This window comes from Solanum pennellii, chromosome 12, assembly GCF_001406875.1.
Source record: "Solanum pennellii chromosome 12, SPENNV200".
NCBI lineage: Eukaryota > Viridiplantae > Streptophyta > Magnoliopsida > Solanales > Solanaceae > Solanum > Solanum pennellii.
The window spans coordinates 326,186-345,378 of record NC_028648.1 but is presented as its reverse complement, the minus strand read 5'-3'; the positions used below and the strand labels follow the sequence as shown (position 1 = coordinate 345,378).

At 30.9% G+C, this 19,193-nt stretch overlaps 2 protein-coding genes across 2 annotated transcripts; one reads left to right on the top strand and one right to left on the bottom strand.

The window, feature by feature from the left end:
* Positions 1–4,930: 4,930 nt before the first annotated feature.
* Positions 4,931–6,528, top strand: LOC107006773 (acetyl-CoA-benzylalcohol acetyltransferase-like). The gene has a single exon (XM_015205289.2). It carries the CDS (start codon positions 5,018–5,020, stop codon positions 6,377–6,379), a length of 1,362 nt encoding a protein of 453 aa, XP_015060775.1. The 5' UTR covers positions 4,931–5,017; the 3' UTR covers positions 6,380–6,528.
* A 1,744-nt stretch (positions 6,529–8,272) lies between these two features.
* Positions 8,273–9,825, bottom strand: LOC107006924 (acetyl-CoA-benzylalcohol acetyltransferase-like). The gene has a single exon (XM_015205432.2). It carries the CDS (start codon positions 9,780–9,782, stop codon positions 8,403–8,405), a length of 1,380 nt encoding a protein of 459 aa, XP_015060918.1. The 5' UTR covers positions 9,783–9,825; the 3' UTR covers positions 8,273–8,402.
* Between the last annotated feature and the right edge of the window lie 9,368 nt (positions 9,826–19,193).

The window sequence follows — 19,193 nt, the reverse complement described above, 5'->3', positions numbered from 1 at the left end:
TATATATATATATATATATATATATATATATATATAATTTTTAAAATTGCAAATATAACTTTGTTATGTTTCTAATTATTGACATAATCAATTAATCAATCAAAAAAATCCAAACCAAAAAGAGAAACCAAATTAAACCAAATTTATTTTGATTTGAATCAAATTGTAATTCTTCAAAATTAAAAATAAAAAATCTAAACCAAATAATATAAAATCGAACCAAAAAATTAAATACACTCAAAATTGTCTTTCGAGTATTTTATTACTTTGTGCATGTGTTTTCTGATAGATTTTCTTCAGAAATTCATTTGATCACGTGAACTTCGTGGGAATGTAGAAGGATAGGGTTTTCATTTGGACCACTAGATTTTCTTTATGTGGTAGGTAAAATGATATTTTTAAAAAAAGAATGTTTTTATTTTTTTTAGATTGTTTTAAAAAGAATGATGTTTTTTTTTATTTGGTAACATTTTAATTTTAACTTTTTACATTAATATATTTAAAATTATAACATTAAAATTTTTTTTTATTTTTTTAAATGTCGTTTCAAGTTAAACTAGATTATTCTTTTAGAAAAGGAGGGAATATGACATTAAATAAAATTTGTCCTTTTCTTTTGGTTTTTAGGTAAACAAGGACTATATATATTCTTATAAGGTACAATGACTCAGTTTTTAGAATATATATATATTCATTTATTTTAAGTCGTTAATTAGTTTAATTTATAATATTTTTTATATAATTTTTATATATAAACTATTACAAAGAATTTCAAGAGTCAATCAAAATTTTATATAATTTTTTAAAAATATTTCTTTGCATGCCCCAATTTTTAAATGAACATGAGGTGCATTTAAATATGGACAACTTTCATATATAACAAACACAATTTAAATTTGTATGCTATAGTAAAATTTGCATAATTGTGCTCCGATCCATAGCAAACATATATATGTATAAGCAGGGGAGTAGCTACATACCTTTTGGACACCCTTCGTCGGGAAATTATATCGTATATACAAGTAAAATATTATATAAAATGGTTAAATAACGTATTATGGACACCCTTAACATAACAAGGTGTTGTAGTCTAGTGGTTTAAGGTGCCTTGAAAGAGTCAAACTTTTATGAAACTTTCATGTATATTACGTAGTTAATTTTTTAAAATTTCTAGGGCACCTTTCATCTTTTTCCTCTTTTTTTAATGTATTAAAATATTTTTTTGAAAAAACAATTCTTGTATATTACGTAATTTAATTTTTAAAATTTATAGTTCAAAATTTTTCATGTATATTACATTTTTTTTTCAAAAATTCCATGTATATTATGTAGTTAAATTTTTAAAATTTCTAGGGCGCCTTTCATCTTTTTCCTCTTTTTGTAAAAAAATCTTGTATATTACGTAGTTTAGTTTTAAAATTTCTAGTGGACTCATTCAGTCAAAAGAAAAAATGTATTCGTATATAATTTCTGGACACCCTTCGTGAAAATTCTGGCTATGCCACTGTGTATAAGGCTGTGTTGGGTGATTTTTAAGTGTGTGAGAATAAATTTGGAGATGAATTAAGGTCATAAAAATCTCCTAGCACAAAATTGAATTGAAAACTTTCTTACGGATTAAGTTTTGATAAAAGATTCTACTTGAGTAAACTTTACACGATCAACCATATTTATTAGCATATAAAGAGCTGGATGGCCATAACTATCAAATTAAAGGTATTTGATTCTTCTTTCCAATGACACAAATGTTGCATCAATCAAAGTTATGAGTAAATAGTTATCTTCATTTTAGTAACATGGTAGTTCAGTAACGAAGTAGCCGATGGAAAAACCCTAAAAGAATCGATTTTATTTTTAACCAAAAGGAATTTATGTCGATGTACCATTGTATTAATGAAGACTAATATATGTGTTAAATAAAAGAGTCGAGTATTCATGAGGTGATGGATCTATACTAGGCTTATGATTTTTGAAAGGAGAGCTCCATGATATACACGGAGTTATAGAATTAATTCGGTAATTGCTATCTTCTAATAGTTAGATTGGAGACAATTTACACTTAAGTGTAGCTTATAAAGCTACGTTATGTAATTTAGTTAAGATTGAGTAACTTTCACATATAACAAACATAAATATGTATATTTCTCTATACATATACAAGAAAAAATAATTTTATAATTCGCTATACATATATACAAAGAATTCAGTTGTACAATTCGCGATACATATACAAAAGAAAACAGTTGTATACAAAAGATCAATTGTATATTTGTGTATGTATAAAACGAGAAAGAGAGAAAGACAAGAAACTTGGGTAGGAGAATATTTGTATTGTATAATTATAAATATGTAGGACGAAGATATATATATATATATATATATATATATATTTGCATGTGTATGTACAAATTTCTCTCGCTTTATACAAACAGAAACATAATTTATACATTTCGTTTCTGTTTGTATAAGCGAGAAAAGGCGAGGGTGGCGAGCGAGATTGGGGAGAGTGACGAGCGAGATCCGGGAGAGGGGAGAGAGGGTAACGAAAATATATGTATATATATAATTTTCTCTCGCTTTATACAAACACAAAAGCATTTTATACATTTGTATTTGTATAAAAGCGAGAGGGAGCAAGCGAGAGAGGGATAATGACGAGCGAGAGTTTGAGGGAGAGAGACGACTGACAAACATTTTGCTACATGACACAATTAGATCAAAGTGTGATTATATTATTTAATTTGAACTATTAATTTATCATTATATGTAATTTTTCCTATTTTCAATATACGGAATTTAGCTATTTTCTAATAATATGATATTTCCTAGAAAATTTAACATTATTTTAGATAATATCAAAATTAAAACAGAGAAAAAGTCGAGTCGCTCATTCACTCATCACAACTCAAAATTGTCAGTTGAGTATTTTGTGTTTTCTGATAGATTTTTCTTGAGAAATCCACTTGACTGTGGGACCTAAAATAATAGGGTTTTCATTTAGACCACTAGATTTTCCTTACGTGGTAGGTGGTAACACAAAATGATATGACAAAAAATGACATTGAACAGAATTTGTCCCATGAGTTAATATTATCTTCCAAAAAAGATAATGGCCAGTACAAGCACGGGTCCAAACAATCCATTAATTTTAAAATTTCTCATTTTTAACTTTAATAAAACGCTTTTATAGTCCCAAAATATTAGGTTGTAAGTAAGAATACAAGTTTTCAAAAGTTTCTTCGCTATATAAATGTATGATATTTTTTATACGATGACTTTTTATAATTTTTTGTGTAGAGTTAGATTATGTTAAATAAAATAGAGGTAAAAATTTAACCTCGTTGAATACATTTTTTTAAAAAATAAATTATCACCATATAGTGGTGAGACCTTTATATTGATGAATAAAATTACAAAGATAAAGAGAGCTTAAGCTCAACCATTGTTTCAGTAGCTTCTTAGCAACACTAAGGTTCTCACAAAAATTATACAAGTTTTGCACAAATTTACAAGATCAGTTCTATACAAAATAATTTTTCCTCTGCTTATGCCTTAGGGACTCCATTTGTATGAGATCAAGTTTGTAAGGTTCGATAGCTATCGATGGTAGGTGAGTCTGTGCAGAAATAAACAGCTCCTCGTTTGTGATACTCCATTTTGTCAAGGCATCTGCAACTTGGTTGGCTTCCCTCGTTGAGTATTTATATCAAAGTATATTAATTACCACGAAGACGTGATTTAATAATCCCTCGGTTCATTTTTACCTGTCATGTTACGTTTTTTAAAGGTCAATTTGACTAATTTTGAAGTCAAATTAGATTTCATTAATTTGATACTTAAAACGAAAATATTCAAAAGTTATTTAAAAAGTAATATAAATTTGATTATGAATTCTTTAAGTTTTTTTAATTAAATAAAATTATTATTAGCATGGAAAAGAACAAAGATAATATTACTATATTTGATAATAATATATGTCTAATAAAATACTTTGTTCAAATCAGGGGTGGAGTTACAGTGTGTCGAGGGTGTCCAATTGAACATCCTTTGTTGGAAAATTATACAGTGCATTTAGGTAAAATTTATGTAATAGGAGTACATATAATATTTTGGACACCCTGAGATCATCAATATAGTCTGGCTCAGTGGTTGAAATCGCAGTTTGGCTGCGTGTGCGTGTGTATGGTGACTTTTTGACTTTCTTTTTTTACTTGACATTAAATTTTGTAGGTGAAACATACAGAAAAAATTAAAACTTTACGAGAATCTAAAATAAAAAATGTTCCATTATTTTTAATTTTTTAAAAAAAATCTCATTTGATTATGTTCCTCCTTCTTTGTGTCTCGCTGTTATTATAGTCGTTGCCAAAGACTATAAAAGTATTAAAGCCTAGAAGTTGTTTCTTTCTAGGATAAATTTTCTTCCCACTGTCTCCCTCTTTTTTATTTGTCGTTCGTTCGCTTCATATTAAATTAAATATGAACTCAGTAGAGCTAATTAAGCATTATATATTTTGATTTTAAAATTTTTGGTGAACTCATTTGTTAGAAAAGAATAGTTACTTATTCAATTTTTAGACACCCTTTATAAAAATTTTTGCTACGCCACTTGTTCAGACAGTCTACTTAGAATTCTGCTTGACGATCCATAGAAGCAATTTATTTATAGCTCTAATTGTTCAACTTGAGTTGGGTATTTAAGGCAAAATCATGTAGGATATGACACATATTGAGCTGGTTGCAGATATTGATGCAATTATTCAATTTTTTGTCACCATATCTTTAAACAAAATAAAGTTGTCACGGACTAAGATATTAACTAGATTGTTTTCTCACAGAACGTATTATGAGTTAAAAAAAAAAAACACAATACACGTTCTCTAATTGATTGACATCAAAAAGAGTTGATATTCAAAACTTATATTTGCTATATATAGTTGGGAGTTTAGTTTCTCAAACATCACATACTCTTAGTTTAGTTCACTTGTCTAACTATCTTTGCTAATTTCTAGCAAAAATGGAAATAGGGTTTGTTAACCAAAATGATTGCATTAAAATTGAAATCTTATGCAAAAAGCTCATAAAGCCATCTTCACCTACACCCTCTCACAATCAATGTTACAAGCTCTCTTTCTTTGATCAAATTGCTGAGAGAGAACACATTCCTATTGTTCTTTTCTATCCTTATAATAATAATAATACTAATAGCCCCACTATCGATGAACGTCTTGAGAAATCCCTTTCTGATGTATTAACTCATGTTTATCCAGCAGCAGGAAGATATGACGACAAAGATGAATGTTCGATTCTTTGTCTTGATCAAGGTGTTTCATACACCAAAGCCAAGGTCAATTGTAAGCTTGATAATTTCTTAGAGAAAACACGCAAGGATTTTAGTCTTGCAACTTTATTTTGGCCACATGAAAATAAGAACGTGAATCAAAATAATTTTATGGTATCGCCAATTGTGGCTATTCAAGTAACTAAATTTGAATGTGGTGGCCTAGCTTTATCAGTCAGTGTTTCACACCCTGTAATTGATGGTTTCACATGTTTGCAATTTCTATTTGGTTGGGGAAAAGTGTGTAGATTGGGAACTCCCATCGATAAGATTAATTTCCTAAGCTTCAATTTAGGTAATATTTTCCCAACAAGAGATATATCAACTCTTTTCAACTCAACCGACATAGCAAATAGAGCAGAAAACATTGTTGTTAAGAGGTTTGTTGTTCGTGAGGCTGCTCTATCAAGGTTCAGAAAACAATGCATTGATGAATCAGGCGGAGCTTTGAATTTTCGACCATCAAGGGTTGAAATAATTACAGCAATCCTATGGAGGGCTTTTATCCGCGCTTCAGCAACCATAAATGGGTATGTTAGACCTTCTCTAATGGACTTTCCGTTGAATTTACGCTCTAAAACATTTTTACCACAAGTGCAAAACTCTATGGGGAATTTTAGAATCGATGTTCCAATAAAATTCATACCAGGAGAAACTAAATTGGAACTACACAACTTTATAATATTAATCAGGAATACGGTGAATAAAGTTGTTGCTTCATGTGTCAAAGCTTCACCAGATGAAATAGTGTCAACATTGGTGAATATATATAATCAAAGTGTTACATCACTAGAAGAGGATGAAGTGGCATGTTCAAGTATGTGTAAGTTCCCTTTGCAGGATATTGATTTTGGTTTGGGAAAACCATCTTTGGTATATTTTGGTTTGAAAGATATGGAAATATTTTGGTTATATGATACAGATTGTCACACTACTGAAGTTGGTGTGCAAGTGGACTTGAAGCAAAGTACCATGCAATTATTTGAGTGTGACAATGATATCAAAGCTCTCATGTTTATGCGTGATGCAAAACTTTGATGATTTATCATTTAATATTTTCATTATGTACTTGTTTTATTTGTAATATGTTGTTATAATTATTTTCTTCTCGTTGTTATTTATATCGCTATGATCTTATTAAGACTTTCTTCTTCTTTTTTTCAAATAAAAGGTAAAACATTTAGAGATTTTTATGCTTTCATATCTCTTAGCTCAAGTTTATTACAAAAATAAGCCTTTACTTTAAGATCCTACCCTTATTAATTAAGCTCAACCTACTTCACACTGCTCCATTGTCATTAAAAAAAACAATTAAATACGGAAACAGTCAATAACTATTGAATAAAAAGAAATTATCAATTATGAGCGTAAGTTTTAGAAAATAAAAAATAAAGTTGATTGCTCAACTTTGAACAAGAAGCACATGTTTTTTTTTTTTGGAAACACGTGTATTTATATATTTATGGGATAATTTCAGAGACCTTCCTCGAGGTTTCGCTCTGTAACACTCATTTTCACTGTGGTTTATGATATTACGTCTACCTTTTTATTTTTATTTTTTGTAAACATTCTTTAAACATATTTAAAATAAATATTAATCAATTTAGATTTGACAATTTTACCCTTATATATGAAAGTTTAGATCTAATTTTCAATGATTTATCTCTATTCGTTGAATCATGTTTCTTCTTCGCTCGTGGAAATGTTAAACTAGAACAAAACCTGATTGTCCTTATCGAATTTCTCTCTTGGGAGTTTATTTTTTTTCTACTATTTGAAGAAATTATTGCCGAAAAATGATGGGTTCACTACAACAAAAATCAACTTTTAACGACATTAAATATTGACATTAATAAAGAGTACTCAAGCCTTTACCGGCATTAGTTAAGTGTCATTAGAACCAATGTCGCTAAAGGCTTTAGGGACATACACAAAGAGTGACAATTACCGCTAAAAATACATATTTAGCGGCAATTAAGAAATAATTGCCGCTAATGATCATTTTTTTTTGTAGTGGTTATTGTGGGGAAAAAAAATCTACATGAACTGATAAAGGTGAAATGGAGATGAAGAACTAACATTTGGTGAAAGTGGTGGCTCAGATGTATGAAGACTTTGATCTTTGTTGGATAAAAGAAATATGCATTTGTGCTAATTTATTTTTAAAGTATTTGTAGAATGAGTTGCTTTTTATATAATATTTATTAATATGAGAAATTAATATAAAGAAGGGTAAAATTGTCAAAACTAAATTAATTTATATTTATTTTAAATGAGTTAAAAGAATGGTTACAAGAAAATGAAAATAAGGCAGGTAGACGTAATATCATAAACCACAGGGGATGTGAATATTATAGAGTGGAATCGAGAGGGAGGTCTCTGAAATTATCCCTATATTTATATATATGATCAAGACAAGATATTATATAAGATAGATAAAATGGATAATTATCCAATCGAACTTGTATAAATTTTTGAAGTAGACACCTAAAGTATGCGCGAGTTCTATTACCCCATGAAATTATTTTAAAGTAGCATATATACCTCATTTTTCGGTCATTCCCAGTTGTAATAAGATGCAAATCACACACCAACTATAATTTATCATATGTCATTCACTATTTCACTTTTAATTCCTTTCATTTTTTTCTTTAATTTTCTATTTTTATTTCTTTTTCTTTTCTTTTTTTGAATCTTTTCTCTTTTAAATATCTACTTTGCCTCTGATTTTCGAATTTGTTTTTTGAATTTCACTACCACAAATCATAATGACAACACTCCATCATTGCACTACTTATTCACTGGTAAATCATGACAAATAATCAAAATAAGAAAATTAGAAGTTCCATCAAACTAATAAGGGTATTAGGATGTTAAAGTAAAGGCTTATTTTGGTAACAAACCTGAGCTAAGAGATATGAAGCATAAAAATTTCTAAATGTTTTACCTTTTATTCGGAAAAGAAAAAAATCATAGAGACAAGAAGAAAATAATTATAACAACATATTACAAATAAAAACAAAGTACCAAAAATATAATGAAAAATTAAAATGATATGTTATCAAAGTTTTGCATCACGTATAAACATGAGAGCTTTGATATCGTTGTCACACTCAAATAATTGCATGGTACTTTGCTTCAAGTCCAATTGCACACCAACTTCAGTAGTGTGACAATCTGTATCATATAACCAAAATATTTCCATATCTTTCAAACCAAAATATACTAAAGATGGTTTCCCCAAACCAAAATCAATATCCTGCAAAGGGAACTTGCATAAACTTGAACATGCCACTTTGTCAACTTCATTATTACCTCCCCATTCTGGTGATGTAACACTTTGATTATATATATTCACCAATGTTGAAACTATTTCTTCTGGTGAAGTTTTGGCACATGAAGCAACAACTTTATTCATAGTATTTCTAATTAATGTTATGAAGTTGTGTAATTCCATCTTAGTCTCCCCTGGAATGAATTTTATTGGAACATCGATTCTGAAATTTCCCATAGAGGTTTTTACTTGAGGTAAAGATGATTTAGAGCGTAAATTTAATGGGAAGTCCATTAGAGAAGACCTGAAATATCCATTTCTAGCCGCTGAAGCGCGGATAAAAGCCCTCCATAGGATGGCTGTAATTATTTCAACCCTTGATGGTCGAAAATTCAAAGCTAAGCCTGATTCATTAATGCATTGTTTTCTGAACCTTGATAGAGCAGCCTCACGAACAACGAATCTCTTAACTACAATATTTTCTGCTCTATTTGCTATGACGGTTGAGTTGAAAAGAGTTGATATATCTCTTGTTGGAAAAATATTACCTAAATTGAAGCTTAGGAAATTAATCTTATCGATGGGAGTTCCCAATCTACACACTTTTCCCCAACCAAATAGAAAATTCAAACATGTGAAACCATCAATTACAGGGTGTGAAACACTGACTGATAAAGCTAGGCCACCACATTCAAATTTAGTTACTTGAATAGTCACAATTGGCGATACCATAAAATTATTTTGATCCACGTACTTATTTTCATGTGGCCAAAATAAAGTTGCAAGACTAAAATCCTTGCGTGTTTTCTCTAAGAAATTATCAAGCTTACAATTGACCTTGGCTTTGGTATAGGAAACACCTTGATCAAGACAAAGAATCGAACATTCATCTTTGTCGTCATATCTTCCTGCTGCTGGATAAACATGAGTTAATACATCAGAAAGGGATTTCTCAAGACGTTCATCGATAATGGGGCTATTGATATTATTCTTATTATAAGGATAGAAAAGAACAATAGGAATGTGTTCTCTCTCAGCAATTTGATCAAAGAAAGAGAGCTTGTAACATTGATTGTGAGAGGGTGTAGGTGAAGATGGCTTTATCAGCTTTTTGCATAAGATTTCAACTTTTATGCAATCATTTTCGTTAACAAAACCTATTTCCATTTTTGCTATAAGAGAAGAAGATATTAGCAAATATGTATAGTAAGAGAAATGAACTAAAGGTACAATTGAGCATGTGATGTGTTTCATATATCAACTATATATAGAGTTCATATATCAACTTTTTTAATGCATGCATTCAGTGAGGGAACAAATTTTTTATTTGTCCACTATTTTAAAAATGAAAAATGATCAAGATTATTGCTGAATTATGCAAAATACACTATTTATATTCTTCATTATATTTTGGGATCAAAAATATTTTTACAGTTATCTTAAAAGATTACAAATACCCTCAAAGATTGATCACACCCAAAATTTTAACGATATGTCGAACAATCGCTTAGACCTCGAGAGGTTATGATACTGGTAAAGAGTCCTATCCTTCTCCTTGGGTTATGAAATAATTCAATAGCTCCGGGCTCCCTCACTGCATTCCAGAAAGAAACTTAGTTTTCAAATTGTTCTATGTAGCTTCTTCTTTTTTTCCTTTTTAAAAATAATACCTGTGGTTGCACACTTTCATTTTTTTTATAAAAAAAAAAACGCACATACTCTATTTTTTGCGTGTTAATCAGAACCATATTGAGTTAATTATTTTAGTTTATTGGATATGTTCATTTAATAAATTAATTTATGTTAAATTCAAATGTTTATGATTACATTTTATCACAACAATATTTTTTAATCGATATATGTTTTTATAATTATTTAGAGAGTTCAATAATTATATCTAATATATATTTATTTATATTTTTTAATATATTAATTTACACTTAAATGATAATATTATCCTTCAAGTTAATATTTATCTAATATCTTTTTAATATGATATTTTATCTTTTATTAAATTTGAATTGCATATTTATTATAAATAAATAAATTATACATAAATAATAAAAATAATCAATCTCAATTATTCAATACTCAAACCTAACACATAGCCAATGTGAAGATTTAAAATCAAGAATATAAACTAATCAAACCACGTGAGAAACAACCCATGATGACTAGGTAATTAAATATTTGAGTTGAATTTTACTTGTAATAATTTTATCATTTAAATAACATTGCATATAATGTTACACCAACCATGAAACCATGTGAAGACAATCCATGGACAATGATCACAGAAACTATTAAAGATTTGATTTCGAATTTCCACATACCCATTTCTTTTTCATTTAAAAATGCACTACATCAGACAAGAAATGATTTGATTTACAATTTTTTTTCATTTAAAAATGCACGGTAGGTAAAGCTATTAATAATTGATTAAATTGCATAATATAAACGAAAGAAATCATATCAAAAATCGAATTTAGTAGAGGCTTCAATACGGTTTCAAAAAAATAAGAAATTAAATTGCAAAAAAAAGAGAAACATGATCATATAGGATCATCATGTATTTTATTTTTTATTTATACTATTTTTCAATAAACAACTTTAATATATTATTTTATAATTTGTTTCAAATGTTATACGTCATAAATGTGTTACAATCCAATTGAGAAAGTTGAATTCTAAGAAATTTTATGCCAGGAGTTAGAACATTTCGTGCTCGAGAAATATATAAAATGTTGATATCTTTGAAAATGTTCATTGATCTTCATATATTTTCGTAAGTGGGATATATTTTTTCACAATGTTGTTATTTTCTTTTTGTAATATTTGCACCATAAGTTTTGCTTATGATAAATATTAATAATTGATCAATCAATTTGTAAAATATCAATTCAAAGCCTTTCAAATCTCTATTGCTTCGTACAAATACTTCTATTCAATTTGATTTTAATATTGGAAGTTTTTACTGAAATTTTTCTAACTCCACAACAATAAAAACAATCATGCAAACAACTTTATTTCTTTATACAAATGTCTATTATGTGGAGTGTGTTAGAGAAAAGTTGAAACTCTATTTAGAAATCAATTTCCCCTATAAATAAATGGTTTTTCTTCATTTTAAATCAGATTTATGTGAATTTTTTTTTAGAAGTTTTCTCTATTCTCCCTACTTTATTCTCATTATTTTTGTAAAAATTAGCTCAATTCAGTTTCCTATGGCAGAAATTATACTGCCCAGATGCATACAGATCATCTTTTGAAGGAAGAGTATGAAGGAAGAAGAGTATTTCTTTATTATTATTTTCTGAAAAACTGCTCATACAATGCACACCACTCTACTATATATATATAGCTGTCAACTAATTAATTTCTAACTAACTCAATTGGGACCACTCAGTGACAGCTCACCAACTCCACTAACAACCATACTAACTAACTAATTCTTTTAGTTTTAATACTCCCCCTCAAGCTGGAGGGTGAAATATATCAAGAACTCCCAGCTTGGATAATAAGAAACTATGTTGAGCTACTCCCAATCCTTTTGTTAATAAGTCTGCAAGCTGGAACTTGGTTGACACATGAACTGGATGTATAAGTCCTTCCTTCAGCTTTTCCCGAACAAAATGACAATCAATCTCGATGTGTTTTGTACGTTCATGAAATATCGGATTTGCAGCAATCTGCATAGCTGCTTTGCTATCACAATAGAGTTGTACAGGAGTTGACACTTCCACACACAAGTCCTTCAGCAGTCCAACTATCCAAATAACTTCAGCAACTGCAGCAGCCATACTGCGATATTCTGATTCAGCTGAACTGCGACTCACTGTTTGTTGCTTCTTAGACTTCCAAGAAATCAATGAAGTCCCCAATTGCAAGACAAAACCTGTGACTGATCTTCTTGTATTGGGACAAGCAGCCCAATCTGAATCACAATGTACTACCAAGTCATCTATAGGACCTTTCTTTAGAAATATTCCCAATCCTGGTGACTCTTTTACATATCTTACCACCCTCAATGCAGCCATCCAATGTGATTGCTTAGGATGATGCATGAACTGACTAAGCAATTGAACAGCGAAACAAATATCTGGCCTAGTGATTGTTAAGTAAATCAATTTCCCAATAAGCTTTTGATATCTGCTCATGTCTTCAAACAATGGATCATCCTTGGCTCCTGTACAGTTATCATGCTCCACTGAGGTAAGTTTAACATTAGGCTCTAGTGGTGTGTGTACAGGTTTAGATCCTGCTAGCCCTACATCTGATATAAGCTCCAGTGCATATTTCCTTTGATTCATCAAAATCCCATGTTGAGATCTCAAAATTTCAATCCCTAGGAAATACTTCAACTCCCCTAGGTCCTTTACCTTGAACTGACTGTGCAAGTACTGCTTTGCATCATCAATAAGTCTGTGACTGCTCCCTGTAAGTAGTATATCATCCACATAAATCAGCAACACCACAATATCATCACCACAATGTTTAGTGAACAAGGAATGATCATGGGAGCTCTGCTTATAACCTGCATCAATCAAGGCAGTGGTTAGTTTAATGTTCCACTGTCTTGAGGCTTGCTTAAGTCCATATAGTGATTTCAACAGTTTACACACTCTATTCTCCCCCTTACTATGAAATCCTTGTGGCAAAGACATATACACTTCCTCATAAAGGTCTCCTTGTAAGAATGCATTGCTCACATCCATATGAAAAAGACTCCAATCTTTTGAAGCTGCTACACTGATGACTGTTCTTACTGTCCCCATCTTTGCCACAGGGGAGAAGGTTTCATGGTAGTCCAAGCCTTCTTTTTGAGTATATCCTTTAGCTACTAACCTAGCTTTGTACTTGTCAATTTCTCTATTAGCCTTGAGCTTAACTTTATATACCCATTTGGACCCTATAGGCTGCTTACCAGCAGGCAAAGACACTAGTTCCCATGTTTGATTATCTTCCAGGGCATTAATCTCTTGTTGCATTGCATCTATCCATTCTGGATGTTGAGTTGCTTCTGCAAATGTTCTTGGTTCCTGAATAGCTGAAAAAGAACTCAAATAGGCCTGATACTTGTTAGACAAGTGTGAGTATCCAATATAGTTGGCAATAGGGTATGTACAATTTGTTGCAGGTTTGGAAGGGGTAACATAGTCCTTGAGCCAAATAGGAGGTTTTACATTTCTAGCAGGTCTTCCTGAAATGTTGAAAGATGGATCAATCTGTTGTTCATTATATCCAGCTTCATGAACAGCTTCATTATTTCCTACAGGTAATTCTGAGTGATCTTCATTGTCATTTTCATCTGCAAATTCCATATACCCCGGAACTATAATTGCAGGCTCTTCTGTAGCTGTATCAGGAACTTGGATCCTATGTTGAGCATAATCATTTTCAGTAACTATCTCATTAGAAGTGCCAAGTGGGAGAACAGTGAACATATCTTCAGAGTCACAATGTAATTCATCTTTAAAAGGAAATATTGTTTCCTTGAATGTCACATCTCTACTAACAAACATAACTCCAGTTTTATATTCATACAGCCTGTAGCCCTTTTGATTCTCACAAAAACCTATCATGACTGCTTTTCTAGCTCTCTCTTGAAATTTGTCACCTCTAGGGAGCATACTAGCAAAGCAAAGACACCCAAATACTCTTAGATGATCAATCTTTGGTTGCTTCTTAAACAACATTTCATATGGTGATTTGCCATTCAACACCAATGAGGGAAGTTTGTTTATAAGATATACAGCAGTTCTCACACATTCCCCCCAGAATCTGATGGGTATACCACTCTGAAACTTCAGCGCCCTAGCCACTTCCAAAATATGTTTGTGCTTCCTTTCCACTGTCCCATTCTGCTGAGGAGTGTAGGCACAACTGGTCTGATGAATGATTCCTTTTGACTTGAACAAATCATCACATTGAGAATTAACAAACTCTCTACCATTATCAGACCTAAACATTTTAATAGACACACCAAATTGATTTCGTATTAATGACAGAAAAAATTTTAATACATGAAACACTTCACTTTTGGATTGAATCAAACAAACCCAAGTATATCTGCTATAATCATCTACCAAAGTAACAAATGAATGCTTCATGTCATATGTAGGTTTCTTATAGGGTCCCCACACATCTAAATGAACTAAATCAAAAGAGGCTGTAACCTTGGTAGAATGCTCAGGAAATTTAAGTCTATGATGTTTAGCTAATGGACAGATATCACACTGATCATGAACTTGAGGGTGTATCTTGTGTGGAAGTGCTTTAATATGTTGCATAGCTCCACCAGAGGGATGTCCTAGTCTATAATGCCATAGAGTATCTTCTTCACTTCTAGTGATTTTAGCTGAAATGTTGGCTGACGTATTAAATGTGCTTGGTAGACAATCCTTCAGTATGTATAAACCTTCTCTTTCTTTACCAATCCCCATGACCTTGCCATTGGAGAGTGCCTGAAAGATGCAGAAATCAGGGAGAAAAATAACAGCACAAGACAATTCTCTGGTTAACTTGGAAACTGAGAGCAAATTGAATTGAAACTCAGGAACATGTAGCACATTGTGTATAGCTTTATCACCCATAACTTGTGTCTCTCCTTCACTACTGATTCTGGACTTATCACCTGTTGGAACTTGAACCTTGCAATCATCTTGTACAGTTTTAAGAGAGGTAAGAAGCTCCTTAAATGGAGTAATGTGATGTGTAGCACCTGTATCAATTATCCACTCATGTTCTAATGCAGTAGATAGTAAAGCAGTGATACCTGCTAGATTTGATGAGTATTCAGGTGTGCCTCCTTTCCCTAGCATTTGTCGTATTTCATCATATTGCTGGTCACTAAAGAAATGTCCCTGAGATGAGGATGTTTCTGCTTCTGCCTTGTGCGAAGTATTAGCTTTTGGTCTAGTCCCTGATGAATCTCCCCTACCAGCAGGTCTAGGAGATCTATAACCACCTGAATTGTGTTGCATCTGACTTTGAGGCCTATATCCACTGCCACGATTCTGATTGTTTCCAAACGAATTGAATCCATCACCTTGATTACCACCATTAGGTCTAAACTGACCTGATCCATCATTGTAATTTTCCCTCCTTTTACTCTGAAAACCAGGAGGATAACCAACCAATCGATAACAATTATCCTTTTTATGATTCCTATACCCACAGTACTCACAAAACAAATCAAATCTCTGAGAATTATTGGAAGTATCCAATTCCTTCTTAGGCCTGTAAGATTGTGACTTACCTGCTAGCAGTGTTAGTACCTCCTTTTTGTCATCAACAACACCTAAAGTTCTTTGACTCTCTTCTTGTGATACAATTGCATAGGCCTCATTTACTGTAACAATTGGATTCCTAGCTAGAATGCTACTTCGAATTTGACTATAACTTTCATTTAACCCCATAAGAAATTGTAGCAATCGTTGAGATCTTAAATGCTCCAGATAAAGTCGTGATTCCCCGCAATCACAATGTGGTAATGGTGCCATGATGTCTAATTCATGCCATGCATCCTTCAATTTTGAATAATAAGTAGTTACAGGATCCATACCTTGCCTTAAGGTTGCAATTTCAGTCCAGAGATGGTAAATTCTCGTCAGATTCGATCGATTAAAACGCTCTTTGAACTCAATCCAAACTTGTTTAGCATGTGATGCATATAGGATAGTTGGCATTAACTCAGCTGCTACTGTACAACCAATCCATGACAGCACAATCGCATTGCACTTCTCCCACAATTCAGCTAATTCTCCTCTGTATTGATGCTTTGTACATGTTCCATCGATAAAACCAAGCTTGCCTTTTCCTCGAAGAGCAAGTTGCATCGATCGACTCCATAGTGTGTAATTTTCTGGTCCTGTAAGTTTGATTGGAATTATAACTGCTCCTGGTGTATCCGAAGCTTGAAGAAACAACGGATGGTGATGGTCTACCACAACAACAGGTGATTCTGCAGATCCAGTTTCTGCAGAAACTGTCATGGCAATTCTTCAAACAAATCAAAAATTCACAGCGAAAACAACGATCGTTGCTCTGATACCATGTAAAAATTAGCTCAATTCAGTTTCCTATGGCAGAAATTATACTGCCCAGATGCATACAGATCATCTTTTGAAGGAAAAGTATGAAGGAAGAAGAGTATTTCTTTATTATTATTTTCTGAAAAACTGCTCATACAATGCACACAACTCTACTATATATATATAGCTGTCAACTAATTAATTTCTAACTAACTCAATTGGAACCACTCAGTGACAGCTCACCAACTCCACTAACAACCATACTAACTAACTAATTCATTTAGTTTTAATAATTTTATATAATTTCATAATACGTAATCAGGATGAATATCTAACTTATTGAATTGAGTTAATATGTTTGATTCTCTTATGTATTATTGTACTCATCTTTTTGCAAAAGTGTTAAATTAAATTGAAAAATTAATGGGTAATAAATTAAACACATACATCAAATAAATTAATTTACGGTTCTAATTGGCTTTGATAGGAACACATTGATTCAAGCATATATGTTATATTATCAAAGCTATATGTTGCATGATTATTATAAGTGACTGATGCCTTTCATGAAGGCTTAAGTTGTATTGATCAGCCAATTACAAAATCATTAAGTTTTGATTGCTTTGGTGAATTATTTATAATTAAATTGCATGTCTCGTTTAGACTGTCACCACTCCAGAGGTAAAATTAACTTTGTTCCGATATGATTGATGATGGATTCAAATCCAATCACACGTTAAGACGATAGGTTCATATTCAATATTATCAAGAGGGTAAAATGATGAGTTCATGTTGACTCTAATCGCATCAAGAGGGAATTGATGTACCATGATTATAAGATGTTAGGTTTAAATCTCGATCATTTTTTATCTCCAAATAAATTTTTTATCTGACTACATGACTTAAATTAGACATACATGAAAACTTAAATAACTGAATAACTAAACATTTAAGAAAGTCTTAACAATACTGTGTTGCAAAATTCATAACATGAATCATGAATTATGGTCGTCCTTCCAGTTTTATGACAAGAATAGTAATGATTAAATAAAATATATATAAAAGATCTGCAAAGAAATTGTCATATTATTAGGTGAGCTGGGCTGATCTGATAGGGTGGAGGTACAAGAGTTTGAGGGGTTGTTAAGATTTAGAAATATATCATATCTTTGGGTGATCATATATATAAATATATAAAAATACCAGTGCTTCCAGAAAAACAAGAACACGTACTTAAAATATATTATATACTTTAATAGTACATAAATTATAATGTAACTTTCACGCATAGAGCAAATATAAAAATTATATTTATATGTTATAACTATAATTAGCATAATTATGTTGCATAATAAAATTTATGTTTGCTATCAAATTTTTAATTTGTATATTTCGATAGAAACATCCAATTATATATAAATTATTTAGTTTTACATAAATTCATTTATATATCTTAATTTATAATAAGATCAGTATTTATATAATTGTAAGTATACAAGACAAAAATATATGTATTTATATTTGTATATATATTTTTCTCTCGCTCTATACAAGTACAAACACATTTTATATCGAAATGTATAAAATGACTAATTATATACCAAAATAGCTAATTGTATACCGAATTAAATGGCAAAAATATGAGATGTTTGCAGCGAATTACAAATAAAATAAACTATAACTATAACATTTAATTTGGATTAATAGTTTGCTATTTCATACGATTTTCCCTAAATTATATCACGTTTACTTCTTTTTTGAAGTTGAGCAATCAATTTTATTTTTATTTTAAAATTACGCTCGTAATTGATAATTTCTTTTACTTATTGAGTGTTTTTGTATTTAATTTTTTTTTATATAGAATTCGTGGGTAGGGATGACAATGGAGCGGTACGAGGCAGGAACGGGGCAGGTTGAACTTAATAAAAAATTTATCTGTCCCACCCCAAATAATAACTTTTTCCATTTTTAATTCACCCCCTTGCTCCGCCCCACCCGCATAATCTTAAACCCACCCCACCCACCTCATTGTCATCCCTACTCGCTAGCAATTTGGGGATTGCCTTTCTCGTGAATTCTTTTTTTTTAAAATGCTACTTACTAGCAACCTAGCATTTTATTTTTAAAAAAAGATTTCCAAGTAATTTCGTTTACCACAATCATAAAAAGAGGAAGTGTCAAAACATATCTAAACTATCCTTTTATTTTTCTTAGTTGCATACCTAAATCATTGAGAGTATGAGTTTCATACTTAAACTATCATTTTCTAGTTTGAGATAAGTGTAGTGTGTAATGCACTCTCTTTTATTTGTGAAAAACTTGACACGTATCATTCCACATGAATAAAATATTTCACCTTGACAGAAATTAAATAATAAACTATTAATATTAATTAAAATTAATGATTAAAGTATTACTACCAAAATGAAATTTAAATTATTTTTTAAACCTGACAACACCACCTACCCCCCACCCCACCCCAAAAATTGATATTATTTAAGAAAAAAAATTCAACCTTATCCTATTTAACCTTTCGCTTCTAATT

Coding starts and splice junctions, on each gene's coding strand:
- LOC107006773 (XM_015205289.2), top strand. CDS start 5,018: ATGGAAATAGGGTTTGTTAACCAAAATGATTGCATTAAAATTGAAATC.
- LOC107006924 (XM_015205432.2), bottom strand. CDS start 9,782: ATGGAAATAGGTTTTGTTAACGAAAATGATTGCATAAAAGTTGAAATC.